This window comes from Cariama cristata, unplaced genomic scaffold, assembly GCF_000690535.1.
Source record: "Cariama cristata isolate BGI_N322 unplaced genomic scaffold, ASM69053v1 scaffold42623, whole genome shotgun sequence".
NCBI lineage: Eukaryota > Metazoa > Chordata > Aves > Cariamiformes > Cariamidae > Cariama > Cariama cristata.
The window spans coordinates 39,504-54,371 of record NW_009609774.1 but is presented as its reverse complement, the minus strand read 5'-3'; the positions used below and the strand labels follow the sequence as shown (position 1 = coordinate 54,371).

The 14,868-nt window shown below is 35.3% G+C and overlaps 1 protein-coding gene across 1 annotated transcript in view; it reads right to left on the bottom strand.

Annotated features, from left to right (window-relative positions):
- CCDC73 (coiled-coil domain containing 73) overlaps positions 1 to 14,868 on the bottom strand; it is a gene marked incomplete at its 5' end in the record, with an annotated part of 47,180 nt that overhangs the window by 902 nt on the left and 31,410 nt on the right. Inside the window, 6 exons of the mRNA XM_009697622.1 lie at positions 2,443 to 2,576; positions 5,679 to 7,241; positions 8,431 to 8,599; positions 10,151 to 10,183; positions 12,547 to 12,678; positions 14,348 to 14,458. Of these exons, the coding sequence (XP_009695924.1) occupies positions 2,443 to 2,576; positions 5,679 to 7,241; positions 8,431 to 8,599; positions 10,151 to 10,183; positions 12,547 to 12,678; positions 14,348 to 14,458 (2,142 nt within the window). The remainder of the gene's footprint in view (positions 1 to 2,442; positions 2,577 to 5,678; positions 7,242 to 8,430; positions 8,600 to 10,150; positions 10,184 to 12,546; positions 12,679 to 14,347; positions 14,459 to 14,868) is intronic.

Genomic DNA, 14,868 nt, shown 5'->3' with positions numbered 1-14,868 from the left:
TGCCGGGGTTCTTGAGGATCTCTAACGTGACATCTAATACGTTGGTTGCTTGCTAGGGTCATTCTTGTACAGGGATTGCAAGATGAGGCCTTCCCCCTCTGCTCAATTATTTTTTTAATATTAAGCAACTGTGCCCCAGCAAACTGTAAGCCACAAAGTCATCATCAGGCCTGCCTTTATTTTAGCACATGAATTTTGTGCTAAAACTTTCCCTCCCCAGTACACAAGCATTTCTTTAAGTTTGAACTATGAACAATAAACTTCATGCAAATTGTTTGCTTAGCCTGTTGAATCTGTAACATTACTGCCATGCAACTGAAGATACTGATACTTCAGGTCAATGACAGTAATATCCATTTCAGTGAGGAAGTAACTTCTTCATTTGAGCAATAAAATTTTCAACCTGTTAATTCTACACTCTCCCATGCTCTTTCCCAAGGCCTCAGAAAGAGACAGATCATACTTCATTGCAAGCCACTAGTCAAATCTGTATGGACTAGCATATCCTGTACTGATAAATCCAAGAGAAAAACTTTCATTTAGGTCTTCCACATCTGCAAGTGAATTTTTCCAGTGAAATAAAGCCATGCCATGTTACTTGGATTTTACTGAAGACAACAAGTGTTTAGACCTCTTTGGAGAAGTAATTGCAGTTAGGTAATATATATAGCATTTTAATACAGTTCTGTGACGGTGGGTTTAGAGTAAAGCTTTAAAAAGAATAATCTCAGCTGTCAAACTAAATGGCCTCAGCATTTTCACAATAAAATACAAGTAAAAAATGTGTCTCACTGCCAGCACTGAGTAATATGGGACCTATGGGACATGTATGTGTAAAAAACACTCATTGCTGAACAGTATGACTACATGGTTAGGGACTTGTGTTTAAACTGAGCTGAGGATGCTTATTCATTGGTACTCAGGCATGTACAGACTAATGTTTAAAACAGTTCTTAATATTTTTGCTTCAAATGCACCTGTAGCATTTCTTTCACATTTTTAGCACTTTTTGGAGTACTGTACTTTGGTTGAATGAGATTACCCAAATTGTAGAAGGCATAAGTCTGCTCTAGTTATAATTGTACACGTTAGTCAAAACAAATAAACTGAGCAGCATAAATGACTGCTAAACCTATTTTTAATCTCCCAACAGCTTTTTCCTATCAGTCATAAAAATTTGAGGACAGAAGGTATTAGAATGACACAGGAGAGACTGGTCTGCAATATTCCAGGCTGAGGTTTCATAGATTAAGTATTTGGAAAATAATCTAAGGTCAAACCAGCAAGGCACTCTGGTCTTGTCCCTCTCAGCTTTTACTTAGCACGTCAGGAGCTTTAGTTTGGAGGTGACAGAGTAGATATATAACCACAATCAGATAATGAAATACAGCTTTGTATTAGCCGTAGATCTGGTATTTTAGTTCACTCAATTCCTGGCTCCACCTCAGTGAGAAAAAGCAAGAGAGACCCAGTAAATACCACCACTATGTTTGGTGAAAAATCCACCTCAGTGTCATTCCCAAGTAGAGTCATGTTAGGAAAGCAGCGTAATTTAAAACATCAGTCTTTACTTCTGAATTCAGAGAATGTGAATGCTAATGGCACTGAGAGCTGATTAAGTCCACTGAAATCAGCTAACTTTGTCACTTGAAAACACTATCCACCCTGACCTCAAACCTCATCCAAAGAAGACAGCCATAACTACCTGAGAAATACCTCTAGAACCTCTTCTAAAAAGGAAGGTCAACTGCAGTTGTAAATTATTGTATCACTTTTGAATAACATGTTTAGCATTAGGTCAAATCCTAATACAGCAATTATAGCTGTTCAAGCTCCACAGTCTAACACAGATCTAAAAACACAGTATGAGCCATTGCTAGTGCAATCCTGAATGAAGTTGTCTTACAGGGAAACAATAGGTTTCTTTTTTTAATTCTTTGCTTTTACACAGGTTTGTGTCATGTCATCCTACTAAATAATAAGATAACTATAAATATGGCATCACATAACTGCAGCATAGAATAAACAGAAAGGCTCTAATTCATAAATACGCTGAGTTTTCAGTCTTTCACAGATTCTTTTAAATAACCTGTTCATATCACGTAATAAAGGAAACTGTTTTTATACTTTCACATACTACTTTTTTTTTTTTTTTTTAACTCCTACTTTTACTGCAGGTGATGATTTTTATTAGGGTACACAATGAACTACCCTCTTCCTCCCCTCCCCAACAGACTGGTTAGCATCTGTTTGATTCATATGCTGTGACTTTTTCCTGCTGCTTTCTATCAACCTTAATTGTGAAAAATGGTGCCTTGTTGCCCTTTTGATATTATTTTGGAGATTGACTCAGTCTTAAAGTATCCAGATGCATACAGTTGTACAAATATCTGTGGAATTAGCTCACTGAGGTCTGGTCCGCAATATTTTTAATTGACTTACATGTTCTGTGGGAAAAGAAGAATCATAAAAAGTCTTTGCTATAGCATTCCATTCTTCACCAGGGTCTCCCTGGGGGTCTTGGTGGATACTAGAGGTATTCAAAGTGTCGGCAGCTCTGTTAAAACTGGTAGAATCTGATTGACAAAAAGGAAATGGTAACAACTGCAATTTAGTCTCTAGGCACTAATTGTAAAGTAACTAAACTTCTGGTTTACCTCTGATCTTAAAAAATCAAATATTTTTGTTTTACATCACTGAATCTCTGTTGTAGGGTTTTTCCTCTTCATTTTTTTCTTTCACATCATCTATTTTGTCTCTAAAGATGAGGTATGTTTCTACCCCGATTAAAAATGTTTTGTATCATTTTTACATATTAAGTTAATGACAAATTAAAATAGAAAATTTAAATTCTTTAAATCAGAAAGTTCATAGAAAATGTATGTATTCTGAATATTCTAACTAAATACATTTTTTTCAAACAGTATTACTTTAAGACTCACCTTCTGATAATGATAATAAAATAAGTAATTACTGGCATCCTGACATCATGTTCCAGGGTGACTTGTAATAAAAAAGACATTCTAAATGCAAAGGTTTTTAGACAAAGAACATTTTAAGCAAGGAGTCTTTTTGTAAATGGCTATACCTAATATTGCAGGAAATCAGCCTATAGCTGTCTACTAAAGGTAGGAAGGGCAAATAAGTAGATTAATCATAGCAGAGTATAAGGCTCTAATCCTGCAGTGGCTTTATGCACTGCTAGTAGACTCCATTGAAACCAGTATTGAGTTCCTTGCAAGATCAAAACCTAAGCATACTTTCACAATTACTCATAATGCAAACAGTAGCTGTTTTGTCACTACACAGATGCCTTGTCGATCACTGCTACAATAGTAAAATCTTTGTTTTGCTATGAAAATACATGTTACCTCATGGTTATGTAACAGTTAATTAAGAATACTGTCATTTTCTCTTGGGAGGAAGAGGAAAATGGTTATGAGTTCATGTTTGTTTTCTTTTTTAAGAGCTCACCAGGAAGATCTTGCCCATTCCCAGTTCATTCCTCCATTTACTGATGTGGAGTGGCTGCTCTCTGGGAACCAGAGTTGTATAAATAGTAAACTGCATTGTTGCTAGGCAGTAAAAGGAATTCCCTCAGCTAGGCTTACTAAACTCTTTCACCAATGCTCTTCACTTCTAGTTTTCCATATGGCTAAACTGTGCTTCAGCAAGTAAAAAAATCATTAAAAAAAAAATGTAGGGACACTGTCCACATGGATTCCACTCCACATTTGCCATTTGGGAAGATCTCTGAAAACAAAACCAAACCAAACCCAACCACAATAAATCTTGGAAGCTGCAGTGCTGAGTACCACAATGACTCTTAGGTGCCCTGATAGTAAGTTTCTCTAGTCTCCAAAAAAGCTGCAGGATTCAGAGATGTCAGCAAGCTGAAGCAATCCAAATTAGGCAGTATGATGAGAGTGTGAGGCACATCTGGGACCCACACCAAGATCCTCACTGTGAAATTTTGCTAGAATTCAAGAGGTCTGGTGACTGTACTGGTCACTAGGCAACTCATTTGGAGAACTAAAGTTATATTAAAATCCCTACCAACTCCTTTGGATGAACCTCTCGGAGTCACTTCTTGTAATTACAGTACTTTGTATACAGAAAGGTTCCTGACAAGAAAAGGAGGAGAAACACATGGAAGAACTTCAGATAGTGCTGTCTGTTCTTACAGAAAAGATATATGCAGAACATCACATAACTATGCATTCATTTTCTTGAAACAGGTATCAAAATTCACATTATTAAAAGAAATAATGTACCATCTGAGATCAGCATTCTGCTACCTTGCTACTACAACTATTGTTTTATGGACAAAGACTTTTCTGCAACTGAACTTCAAAAAATTGTGCGTCTGTATACAAACATACATAGGCAAGAGACCAAGTACAGAAACGAAATTATCTATAAACCTAAATTCATAACACCAGAACAATATAAAGAAACCAGACTGCTGGTTTTCTGTCTCACTGCCACTGGCTGGAAAACTAAGAGATGGAAGTCCATTCTGCTCTTCGTATGGTCAGGGGGCAAAGCTCAAAACACTACATCAACAAAACTCCAAATAGACACAAACACCCTAAATTGTGGGTCTAGCTCTTCTGAAAAACATCTGAGCACCCAAAGCTTCACTTTCTACAAAAGCAGGGGCTTTCATTTCTTCCAGAGCCTAAGAGATCATCTGATTTTTTAAACTTACAGCATGCATTAAGAATAGAATCTACATGCAAGCTTTATTTTGAGAAAGGAAGGCACCACTTATACTGTCTTTTACTCCATCCAGTTTACGAAGTAGAGGAACATCTGTAAACGTATGGGAGTCAGTTTACTGTGGAAATAGAGATGATACTTTTATTACTTTCCTGAAAGATTGAGTTTAGAAATGGCAGTTTTAGTAAATAAATATAGGGGTAATCTAGCAGCTAATTTTATTGCAAAACAAATTAAAATACAGTTTTTCCACATTTCAGTAATGATTTAGAAACATGTGGAATAAAGTTCATATTTATTGTTTTGCATATGCAAAATATTGCTCAGCAAATATTACCAAGTGCCAATAGTAGGAGATGAAAAAGCTCCTTGAGCACTCCTCTTAACAGCTAGGTGCATTTTCCAGAGCTTCAAAGAATACACATTTCTCTTTTCACACATTCAACACATTCAGGTGCTTTTAAGTGTCCATCTGAATTAAAGATGTACCAGAAAATAAAAAAGTAAACTTTCTTTAAGCCCATTCAAAGAAGCATCTACTGGTTCAAAAGCTACCCTAACTTTTATGCAAAATGAGGACACTGAATAATTTCCAAAAGCTGCTCAGCACTTTTCAGATATATGCAGAGCCCTAATAGAGTATGTTCTACATTAGGGTTAGAAATGCCTATAAAAATTCAGTTTGTCATTGCACTGCTTTTCTTTCACAAAAGGAAATACGAGAAAAAGTTTATTTAATCAGATAATTGAGAAACCAAAAGTCATTTAGTTGCTTTATACTATAAATTAATGGAGAAATATAATATTTCAATTTTTTTTGCCATATAACTAAAATGGGAGAAGGTTCACATTTTTCTAATGCTACACTAAACTTAGGTACAGCAATTTCACATTTTGATGACTTTTCTAAGTATATTCAGTACATGCTTCAAAACATAAATGCCTATTTTTCTTACCTAGCCCTGTTTCTTTTCTGTCAACATTTTCACTGGGATTTTGACAGTGTGTTTTTGAAAAAACCTTTGTGTTTTCCACTAAGCATGCTACTTTCTCTTTCAAAAGGGAAGGTTCCTTGGAAGCTGAAGTCCATGTAGCTTGACCTCTCACTTGATTTACTCTTGAACAAGAACTGAGGTCTAAAAAATTTAAGTGTACTGGAGTTTTCTCAGCTTTTTTATCTGAGGTTGAAAGATCAAAGGATGACCTTCCACTTATGTTTACTAAATTTCCAGATGCTCTCATGGGTAAAGAGCATGATTCTTTCAGGTGACCCTCAGCAAACTTCCTTCCTGGAACTGTACTATTCAGTGAGTCTGTCTTCTCTTTTAACAATGTGTTATTTGTTGAATTATTAATCTCTGGGGAATGTCCATTTTTGATGGAGTGTACCTGAATATCATCATTAACTTTTTTACATGGAATTAGTTTATCTGTACTAATTCTGTCTGTCAGGGTTTTTTCATGAGCAATTATTTCAAGACCATCAGCCTTTACTGGAGATAAGGCTTCAGCATTCAAAGTACATGTATTTGTAGCATTCTCTGTTTGTTCAGTACTGTCTTGTTCAGGCTGCTTGCTACACATGTCATGCACATTTATTCCTCTCTCTCTTTTTGGGAGGCATAAATCGAAAGTACCTGAGAGACACATATTATCACTCTGTTCTTTTGTGGGATCATCACCAGTTGCATTATCACAATAAATGGTTGGTAGATTTTGAGCATCAGTTGCTGGAACACCAGTACTCCTCAGTGCACCATTTCTGTTTATGTTTCTGGCATTGTCATCGTAATTTCTGTTTCCAGCATCTACATGTGTCTCTTTAAAAGGATGTTTATCTCTCTGTAAACCACTCAGATGATTTAACAAGTTTTCTTCTGTTTTATGTAATCCATTGCCTACATAATTGTCACTGTCCAGCAAGCTACATTTTTGGTATTCTGTTTGAGACTTTTCTTTAATATAAGATAGGATGCCAAAACTTAATTCCTTAGCTTGATGATTATCCATACCTCGCTCACACACAGCATTCTCCTCTGTGCAAAGAACTACTTCAGACTCTGTTTTGGGTGCTTCAGGTGCAAGGACAATTTTGTCATGTTGTATGGTATTTGATTTTTTATCTGCCTTAGTACAAACTGATTCATCTGTGGTATTGCACAATTCTTGCTTGCCGGGGTCGGTCCCCTGACTTCCATTTTCCTTGTAGGCACCTACAGCCTTAGTACTGTCTAAAAAGACTGTTCTTGTTTGTGTGTGGCATGCTGTCACTGGCTCAGTGCTGTCCTGTAGCTTTTGTTCTAAGTTTGCATTGTTTTCATCCAGTAACATTCTACATGTTGCTCCTAGATTTTCTGCTTCTTTGCACTCTGTGACATGGATTTCCGAGGTCTGTCCTTGAGTAATTAAATCAGTATCTGTGCCGAGGGTATTCCTGGGAGAAGCCTCCCTTTGCTTTTCTTCATAAGGGCTAGCAACATTAATTTCATCCTTAAAACTGTTTTCAAGAACTTGTAAATCTGTTAGAGTAAACGTATTCTCTAGTTAGTGACAGATAACCCAGAGGTTAAGTAATGCTTTATTTTTACTGTTTAAAATTTCCAAAGAGATGGACTCAAGATTAGTATCGATACTGATTTTTCTTATCTTAGATTACACACACAAGTCTATTGAAAAGTTACTGAAGATAAATACTGCATTATGGTACCTTGCAAAATATTTATAAACTGTTCAAACAGAAAACATATTAACATTCTGTAGATTTTAGATATGACTTATAGTTAAAATATTTGCCCACAGATAGCCGTCAGCCTTATTGTTGAAAGGGGTCTTCATTATGAAATTATAACACATACTTAATCAACCATTGTGTGTCCACTTAAAGTTTAAGCCACTGGTTACTACTGCAACTGTATTTGTCTTTATTTTTGAAGGCGGCATTTTTAGTTAAATGGAAAACAAAACCGGAAAAACTGTTTAAGGGACTACGTTCATACCAAAAGGAATATGCTATGACTTTCATGGTAGTGGGCCAGTGAGGAGTAACAAGTATTTCAATATCAGAAAGGTGTTTTCTGAAAGATACACTCGAAGGCTGTAAGCATTGATCCTTTAGAACAGTCACTTTGCTTTTAAATTTAAGAAGCTTTTAAATTTCCACTTATCTTTGCTACATTTTAGAGACTGAGCATTAGAGACTAAGTACATTTCCTGTAGGTGGCTTCAAAAAATTATTTACTGAAGTTACAAAGTGCTTTGTATAGAAAAGTAGTATGATTATCCACATGAACAGACCTTCATTGTCCTGTGCAGTGCAATCACTCTCTTTCTGCCTTTTCTCATTGTTTTATGGGAAAGGGAAAGTCCTTGGTTTTGCTTCCAAACACTTCTATACACATTATAGTTCTTCCTAACCCCTGTTCACTTCTTGAACTGGCATGCAGAAAGAGTATTTCAGCAGCTTGAGGGGTTATAGCACACGGATCTAACTTAATGTCCCTGGGCAGCCACTGGAAGTACTGTGCTTTCATTCAGAGCTTTGTGAATTTATCATAGATTAGCACTACTGACACTAAGAATTTTAGTGTTATTAGTACAAAACCATTTAATTCAGTTTTCAAGCATTCTTTTGTCATATACTTAATCTATAAACATTTATCCTTTCTTCAACAATACTACTTATCTCTATTATCCATGTAATGTTATTACTTTGTTCTATCTGTAATTCCTCAATGCTTATGGAGTAGTCCATTGTGGTTTTTACTTCAGTTTCTTCTTCATGTCCAGAATTACTGTCTTCTCTTATTATAGATTGCCTACATTCCTCTTCTTTCTGAATAGCCTGTATTTCACTGTCTTTTGCATGTTCTTGAGCACTCTAGCATAAGAAGGAACAAAAGATTATACATATTTTAATAATTTACTACAGTCACGGATTAAAGTTCAGGACTTAGATTTGAAATTATTTTTACAATTCTGATGGAAAGCAAAGACCGTTCACCTGAAGTATACAAAGTTAATGTAAATGGAGAAAAAAAGGAGACTAATACCCTAGAAGAGCAGGAAATTAATTAGATCCTGCTATATTACAGTCCACAGAGAAAAGTTACACAGTTGACAGAATTCCTCAGAGGAAGGAATATGTGTTGTACATATGCTGACTGGATCACTCCCTCTGTCTGCTAGCTAAGTCAGTGACCTGCTCAGTAATTACAGGCAGAAAAAACCTGCCTGATTGCTATTTACATTCAAACACATGTGCATATACACACATATTAACACTATTTTTTTTTTTCTAACAAACCACCTAGGATTTTTAACTTCATTTCATAGGCAAATAAGGGTTATGAATTTGCAATTCATGTCAGTCAGTTCCTCATTCCCCCCCAGGTGGCTTTTTAACCTGAACTGGAGTCAAATTCAACAGGAGTAGAAGCCTGAAAGATGTGTCTACTTTAAGTCGCTGGTCTACTACTGCAGCTGTATTTGTTTTTATTTTTGAAAGCTTCATTCGATAAAGTTCTGTGAAAACTAGGATCTGAATAGTGAAGAAACATTCTAATAAAACCCCAGCAAAAAAAAAGGAAAAGAAGATGCATCCTTTATCATCATCAGCTGTTTGGCAGCTGAAGGCAGGAACACATGCTGGCTCTTGCCCTAAAGACAGGATATAAAAGTAGGTAGATGTGGGAGGGAGCAGGGGTATTGCTTAGTCCATAAAAGATGTGAGAAAAAGCTGAAGATACTTGGGTGGCTGGAGGTGTTGCAAAAGGAAGACTGCGGTGTGGGAGGGAGTTATAAGCGCTGTGCTTGGGCATCGGATCTGTGGGGAGGACAGAGTATATTGCAAAATGGAGGGAGTCATGTAGACAACACTGGTAAAAAATGGGATTATTGCAATGGCGGCATAGTAGATGATGTAGAATGCAAATCTGCAGGAAACAATTTTCTACAGGTCACAGAAACATCCTGATGCTCCCAGCTTTGCTGATTTGGGAGAGGGAGGAGCCCTGGTGAATGGAAGAAGGTCTTCATAAATAGAAGAATAGTCTTCCTCTGCCAAACACTCCACCTTCAATTTGCAGTTTCAACTGAAAATTTCTTTCTCTTTTCCTCATGTTTTATTAGCATCTTCCCTGGTACTCTGATTTGGAAAATGTAAATATTGCATCTTTTCTGTTTTCTAAGTTTTTAATTACTTAATTTTACTTCTTGGCTATATACAGCCTTGGCATCACATTTTCAAGCTTTTCTTTTCAAATACAAATACCAGAAATTTCCTTTTTCTTTCATTAAAGCTGTAATTCTTTCATAAGCTCTTGCTTCTAGGAGCTGTTTCTTTAGACAGAAAGGCCAAGCAACACAATATTACTGCGCATGTTACTCTTTTGTACAGGTGCAGAACAGCTATGACAGTGGAACTTACCACATTTGTTGGTATGGGCTGAACTGCTGAATGCATCTGAAACAAATGTGATAAAGTGTTCTTAGAAAGGTTATATGATTCCTTTCCAGATTTTCAGATGGGTTGAAAAAAACTAGTTTCCATTAACTTCAAATGGCTGTTCAGCCCTTCAAAAATAGGTCCAAGATACATAAACTAAAATGCCTACATATCAAAACTATTAAACCTGGATATTAATTTTTAACCTGTGATTTAGTAAAATCTAACTAAGCAACATACATATACCTAAGATGACCCTTCCCTCAACAGAATATTTCATACTATGAAATTCAAAACATTCTCAAAACCATATCTCCCTGTACATACACACACAAAAGAATTACAATAACTCATTGCTAGTTGTAGCCTTATTCTCTAATGGTACACAGCTGTATTAAAAATTATATTAAACTAAGTGTGAAGCGTGGTAAAGTTAAAATAAATTGCAATTAGAGTCTGTAATGAGGTCTGAGATCGTACCTTTCTTTCAAAAAAGGCCTTTTGTTTAATTACTATTCCACAGGTGATCAGTATGAAGAGGTTTACATACATCCTAAATTTCATGCCCCACAAATAATTGCAGGGATTTCAAATTGCACTAGACATAAAAATAAATATATGCATATTTCCTTGCAACACTTGGAGCCGTAATCAGGATGTAAATCACAGCCTACACCTTGCCCTTTTATGTTTTACTAGACACTGACTCATTATTGACACAAGGTGAAATTCCAAAAATTAGAATAATCAATATGATCTGCTGCAGCTCCTGTAATTTCTTGGCAGTGTTCCACTGGAGATTTAACTCAGCCTAACCTGCCTAGCTTTTGAAATCTTATGATCATACAACACAAAGTGGTATGGCAATTTGCCATAAGATAGTGTAAGATATCTATTTAGAAGACATCTCAGACTTTTTTTTTTTGCATTTATAAGTATATGCTTTAAGCTTACCCACTTTCAAACAGATAGGGTTATCTTAGTAAGCACAGTAAGTACTGTTTATCATGAATGACTGATTGTGTGCATTGATTCTATGTCCTAAACATAATTCATGTTTCATTTTCATGCAAAGAAACAGTGATTTTTAAAAGTTACAGTTTGCATTATACCTTGTAGAATTCGTACAGCTTTGGCATGATGAGTACTCATTTCAAGTCTAACTTCCATTGCATTATTAAGCACATATCAACAGATATGTATGTGTATATATATTCATATATTTGTGTGTGTATATATTTGTGAGCTATAAACATATATACATGCATTTTAAGTTCTTCCAAATTCTAAAATATTAATACAGTTTGTCATTTTACTGACACTTCATAGACTAGTTCTAAAAACCATAATCTGTCCTTACCATCCTAGTGTCTTCCTGTTTTCCTAACACTGAAAGCAAAATCATATACATGCAAAATGAGTTTTCCCTTCTTTGAAGGATAATCCATTATTTTGATGTAAAAACTAATGGAAAAATATTATATAACCAATGCTCAACTGAACAACAGAATACACTCAATGCGCAGGGAAAGTTTTTCTTATGGTTTATGACTCTTCACATTTTTTCAATGTTGTGAGAGACTGGAATATAAATTTGCAATCCAGTTTAAATAAGGGATAACACATAGCTGCAGGGCTACATGCTCTTCCTTTTGCTCCAAAAGACCATCTTCATGTGCTTAACCACTTGTTGACTTCTCATATCTGCTCTGAATATAGAGCTGAACATGGATGTGGTTCACTCAGCAATGCAAGCTCAACTGTAGTTAAACCTGCACTGCATAGAAGTCTTTTACCTTCTGCATTCGTTACTTGTTGAGCTTGCTATGCCTTCGACGATTCTTAAAGACACTAAGGGAAATAAAGGTTGGGTTTTTTTAAAACTAAAACTGAAGAACTTAGATAATCTATATGTTGACAAAAAGAATCTTCTGATCTGTCCCATGTTACAGAGGCTGAAATTAGTTCCTCTGAGTAGAAGTTGACTTACTTCCACACTTCCTGGGAACTTAGATACATATGAAGTTAATGGGTTGCCACAGTATTTAAGAAATAACCCATGCAAAATGCTTGTGAAATAGGATTTAGTAAAGATACATTATTTAAGATAACTGCTACCTATTATGTATAAATTTATTAATGAAGTAACATCTGAAGTTTCTATGATATAAGCACCCCTCTGGATGAAAGGGGAACATTCTCTGGGTACAGTAAGTTTTAATGGGATCTTGGATCGTTGTTTACATCAGATAAATTTTTAGGTTTAGCAGTGTCAAAGGAAGATCAGCGGGCATGACAGCCAAATAAGAAAAACTCATGTCTCTCATTCTCTAATATTTTTACAAGAAATGGCAAGTACTGCAGCTATTAGAGACACTCACTTGCAGATGTTCCACTTGCTCAGAATGCTGATTTCTCCGAGGAGGATGATGCGCTTCAAGATGTCTATGAACTCCTTTAAGGGAATTCAGCTCATTGTTAATAGCATCTATTTCTCTTCTCATGTTTTCCTCCTGTAATAATTGACAGTACACAGAGCACACAAACACAGATCTTTACTGCATGTTCAAATACATAAACCAGTATGTTACAGGGGTATGAACAGCTTAGCAAATTAAAGTAAATCATTAAAGTATAGATGCTAAGGAATTTCTTTGTACTAAGACAATTTTGAGCTCTTTCATTCAAACCAAAATTTTAACCACATTTCCATTAGAAAGACAGACCTTTTATTAATTGGGTTTCTTCACCATTTACTTCAAGTAGCAATGCTCAAAAAAATGAGATTTGCATTTGTAGCTTTCTTCCTTTTTTTGGCTCAAAGCAAAGCATGCTAGTCAACATTCATTCTCTACCTACATTGTCAAGAAACTACAACAGCAAATAATCTGCTTGGCATTTTACTTCTGTAAATAGCCTCAAGTATCCAATACTTCTTCAGTGAGTAACAATTAAATTTTTGTATTTAGAACAAAAAAAGATGGTAAAAAATACAAGTTGTAAAGAGAACAGAAGTGCAATTTTACAGAAATACTTTAATCTAATTTACAAATATTTCCAGAGCAGTGTATAATGTTAACATTATCCATGATGATGCTATACTTTAAGATATTAAGAGTCCAAATTTCTAGTTAGCCATAGCAGAAATATGGAGAGAAAAAAACAAACAAACCAACCCCCAAAATAAAAAAAGAAATTATCTTCTAAAGAATAGTTGCAAACATTCTTGAGAAATAAGCAGGGAGGGCCAGTTCCCATTTCTATACAGGAAACTATGGTATAAGACTCTCCTAGGGATCAGGGAGATCAAATCTTCTCAGGGCAGTGAGCATCAGGACAGTTCAGATATTTTGTAGCCTCATGGTTGCAGTCACCTCCCATAGTGGCTGCACTCAAAAGAGTTAGCATTAGACAACAGGATTACAAGGATGACTTTGCATTATTTCCCCACAGCCTCCCTGAGAATCTATCTACCAAATTCAAAACATTTCTGGCAGTAGGTGCCAGTTGCATAGAAAGAAAAAAGATGGGACTATTAAACAAATGCTGCTTAGAGACCTGTTTCCACAGACTAAACAGATCTTGTCTTATTGAAGAAGTATTAATCTTTGTTACTTGTAAACATGGATTTATTATTGCAGACAATTTTTACAGCTACAATATTTTGCTAATTATTTTGGACTAAGTAATTACTGAAGTATTCTTTAAATGTAATGAAGTAGTGGAAAGAATGGCAAATATTGAAGGCAAATTATTGTTTAGGTGTATACAGAGTTGAATTCCCTGAGAGGACATACAGATTTTTACCCTTTCTTATCCCCTTTCACCCCACAGTCCACACTGTATAGAAACTATATCAGCTTCCATGTCTAGGTAATGGCAAGAGTGTAATTCTGGAATATTTAAGTGCTAAATTCAAGGTAACACCTAATACTGTGGTTCTTGCTTTACAGGGCTGTAGGAAGTGCGCTGATCTTTTAGACCACAGAAGTCAACATTTCTCCTAAATCTACCTTTTAAAAATATTCATTTCTAGAAGAATCTGCATTACCAGAAAAGAAATTGGTTGTTTTTATTGTATTGTTTCTGCAATATTTTCTTGGCTTTTAGGAATTACCTGAAATGCTTGATGACTATTTCAAAAACCTTTTAATACTCTAACATTTAATTTAATAAACCTACATCTTTTTTCCAAGTTCTTAGTGCTTTCTCATGCTCATTCTGAAGATTAAGGAACTTTTCTTCATTTTCCTTTGCCTTCTGCCTTTGCAGCTCATTATCTCTTTCAAGGGTCTGCAATAAAATTAATTATCCAAAAAATAATCAATACCACATTAATGAATTTTGATGTGTTTTATGTTGCTTGGACCTTTGCTTCTAACATGCTGGAAGTGCCATACAGATCAGTGATAATGTGCTAGCTCAACAATAATTTTCATAAATTAACAGAAAGGTGCTTATAGTTTAGCTAACAGGAAACAGGGGGAGGTTATGAAAAAAGAAATGGCTATAAAAGGGTATAAAAACACTTGCCATTATTCAGTTTCACTGCATAAGTTTTAATGTGCTGAAAAAGTAATATAAAGTCCAGAGATGAGAAATATGAAATGTAGCACAATCTAGACCCATTGTACTTAAAGAAAAAAACTACTGTATACTCAAAGAAAATATTTTTATTTTTCTAATAATTTTTTCTATCCTAG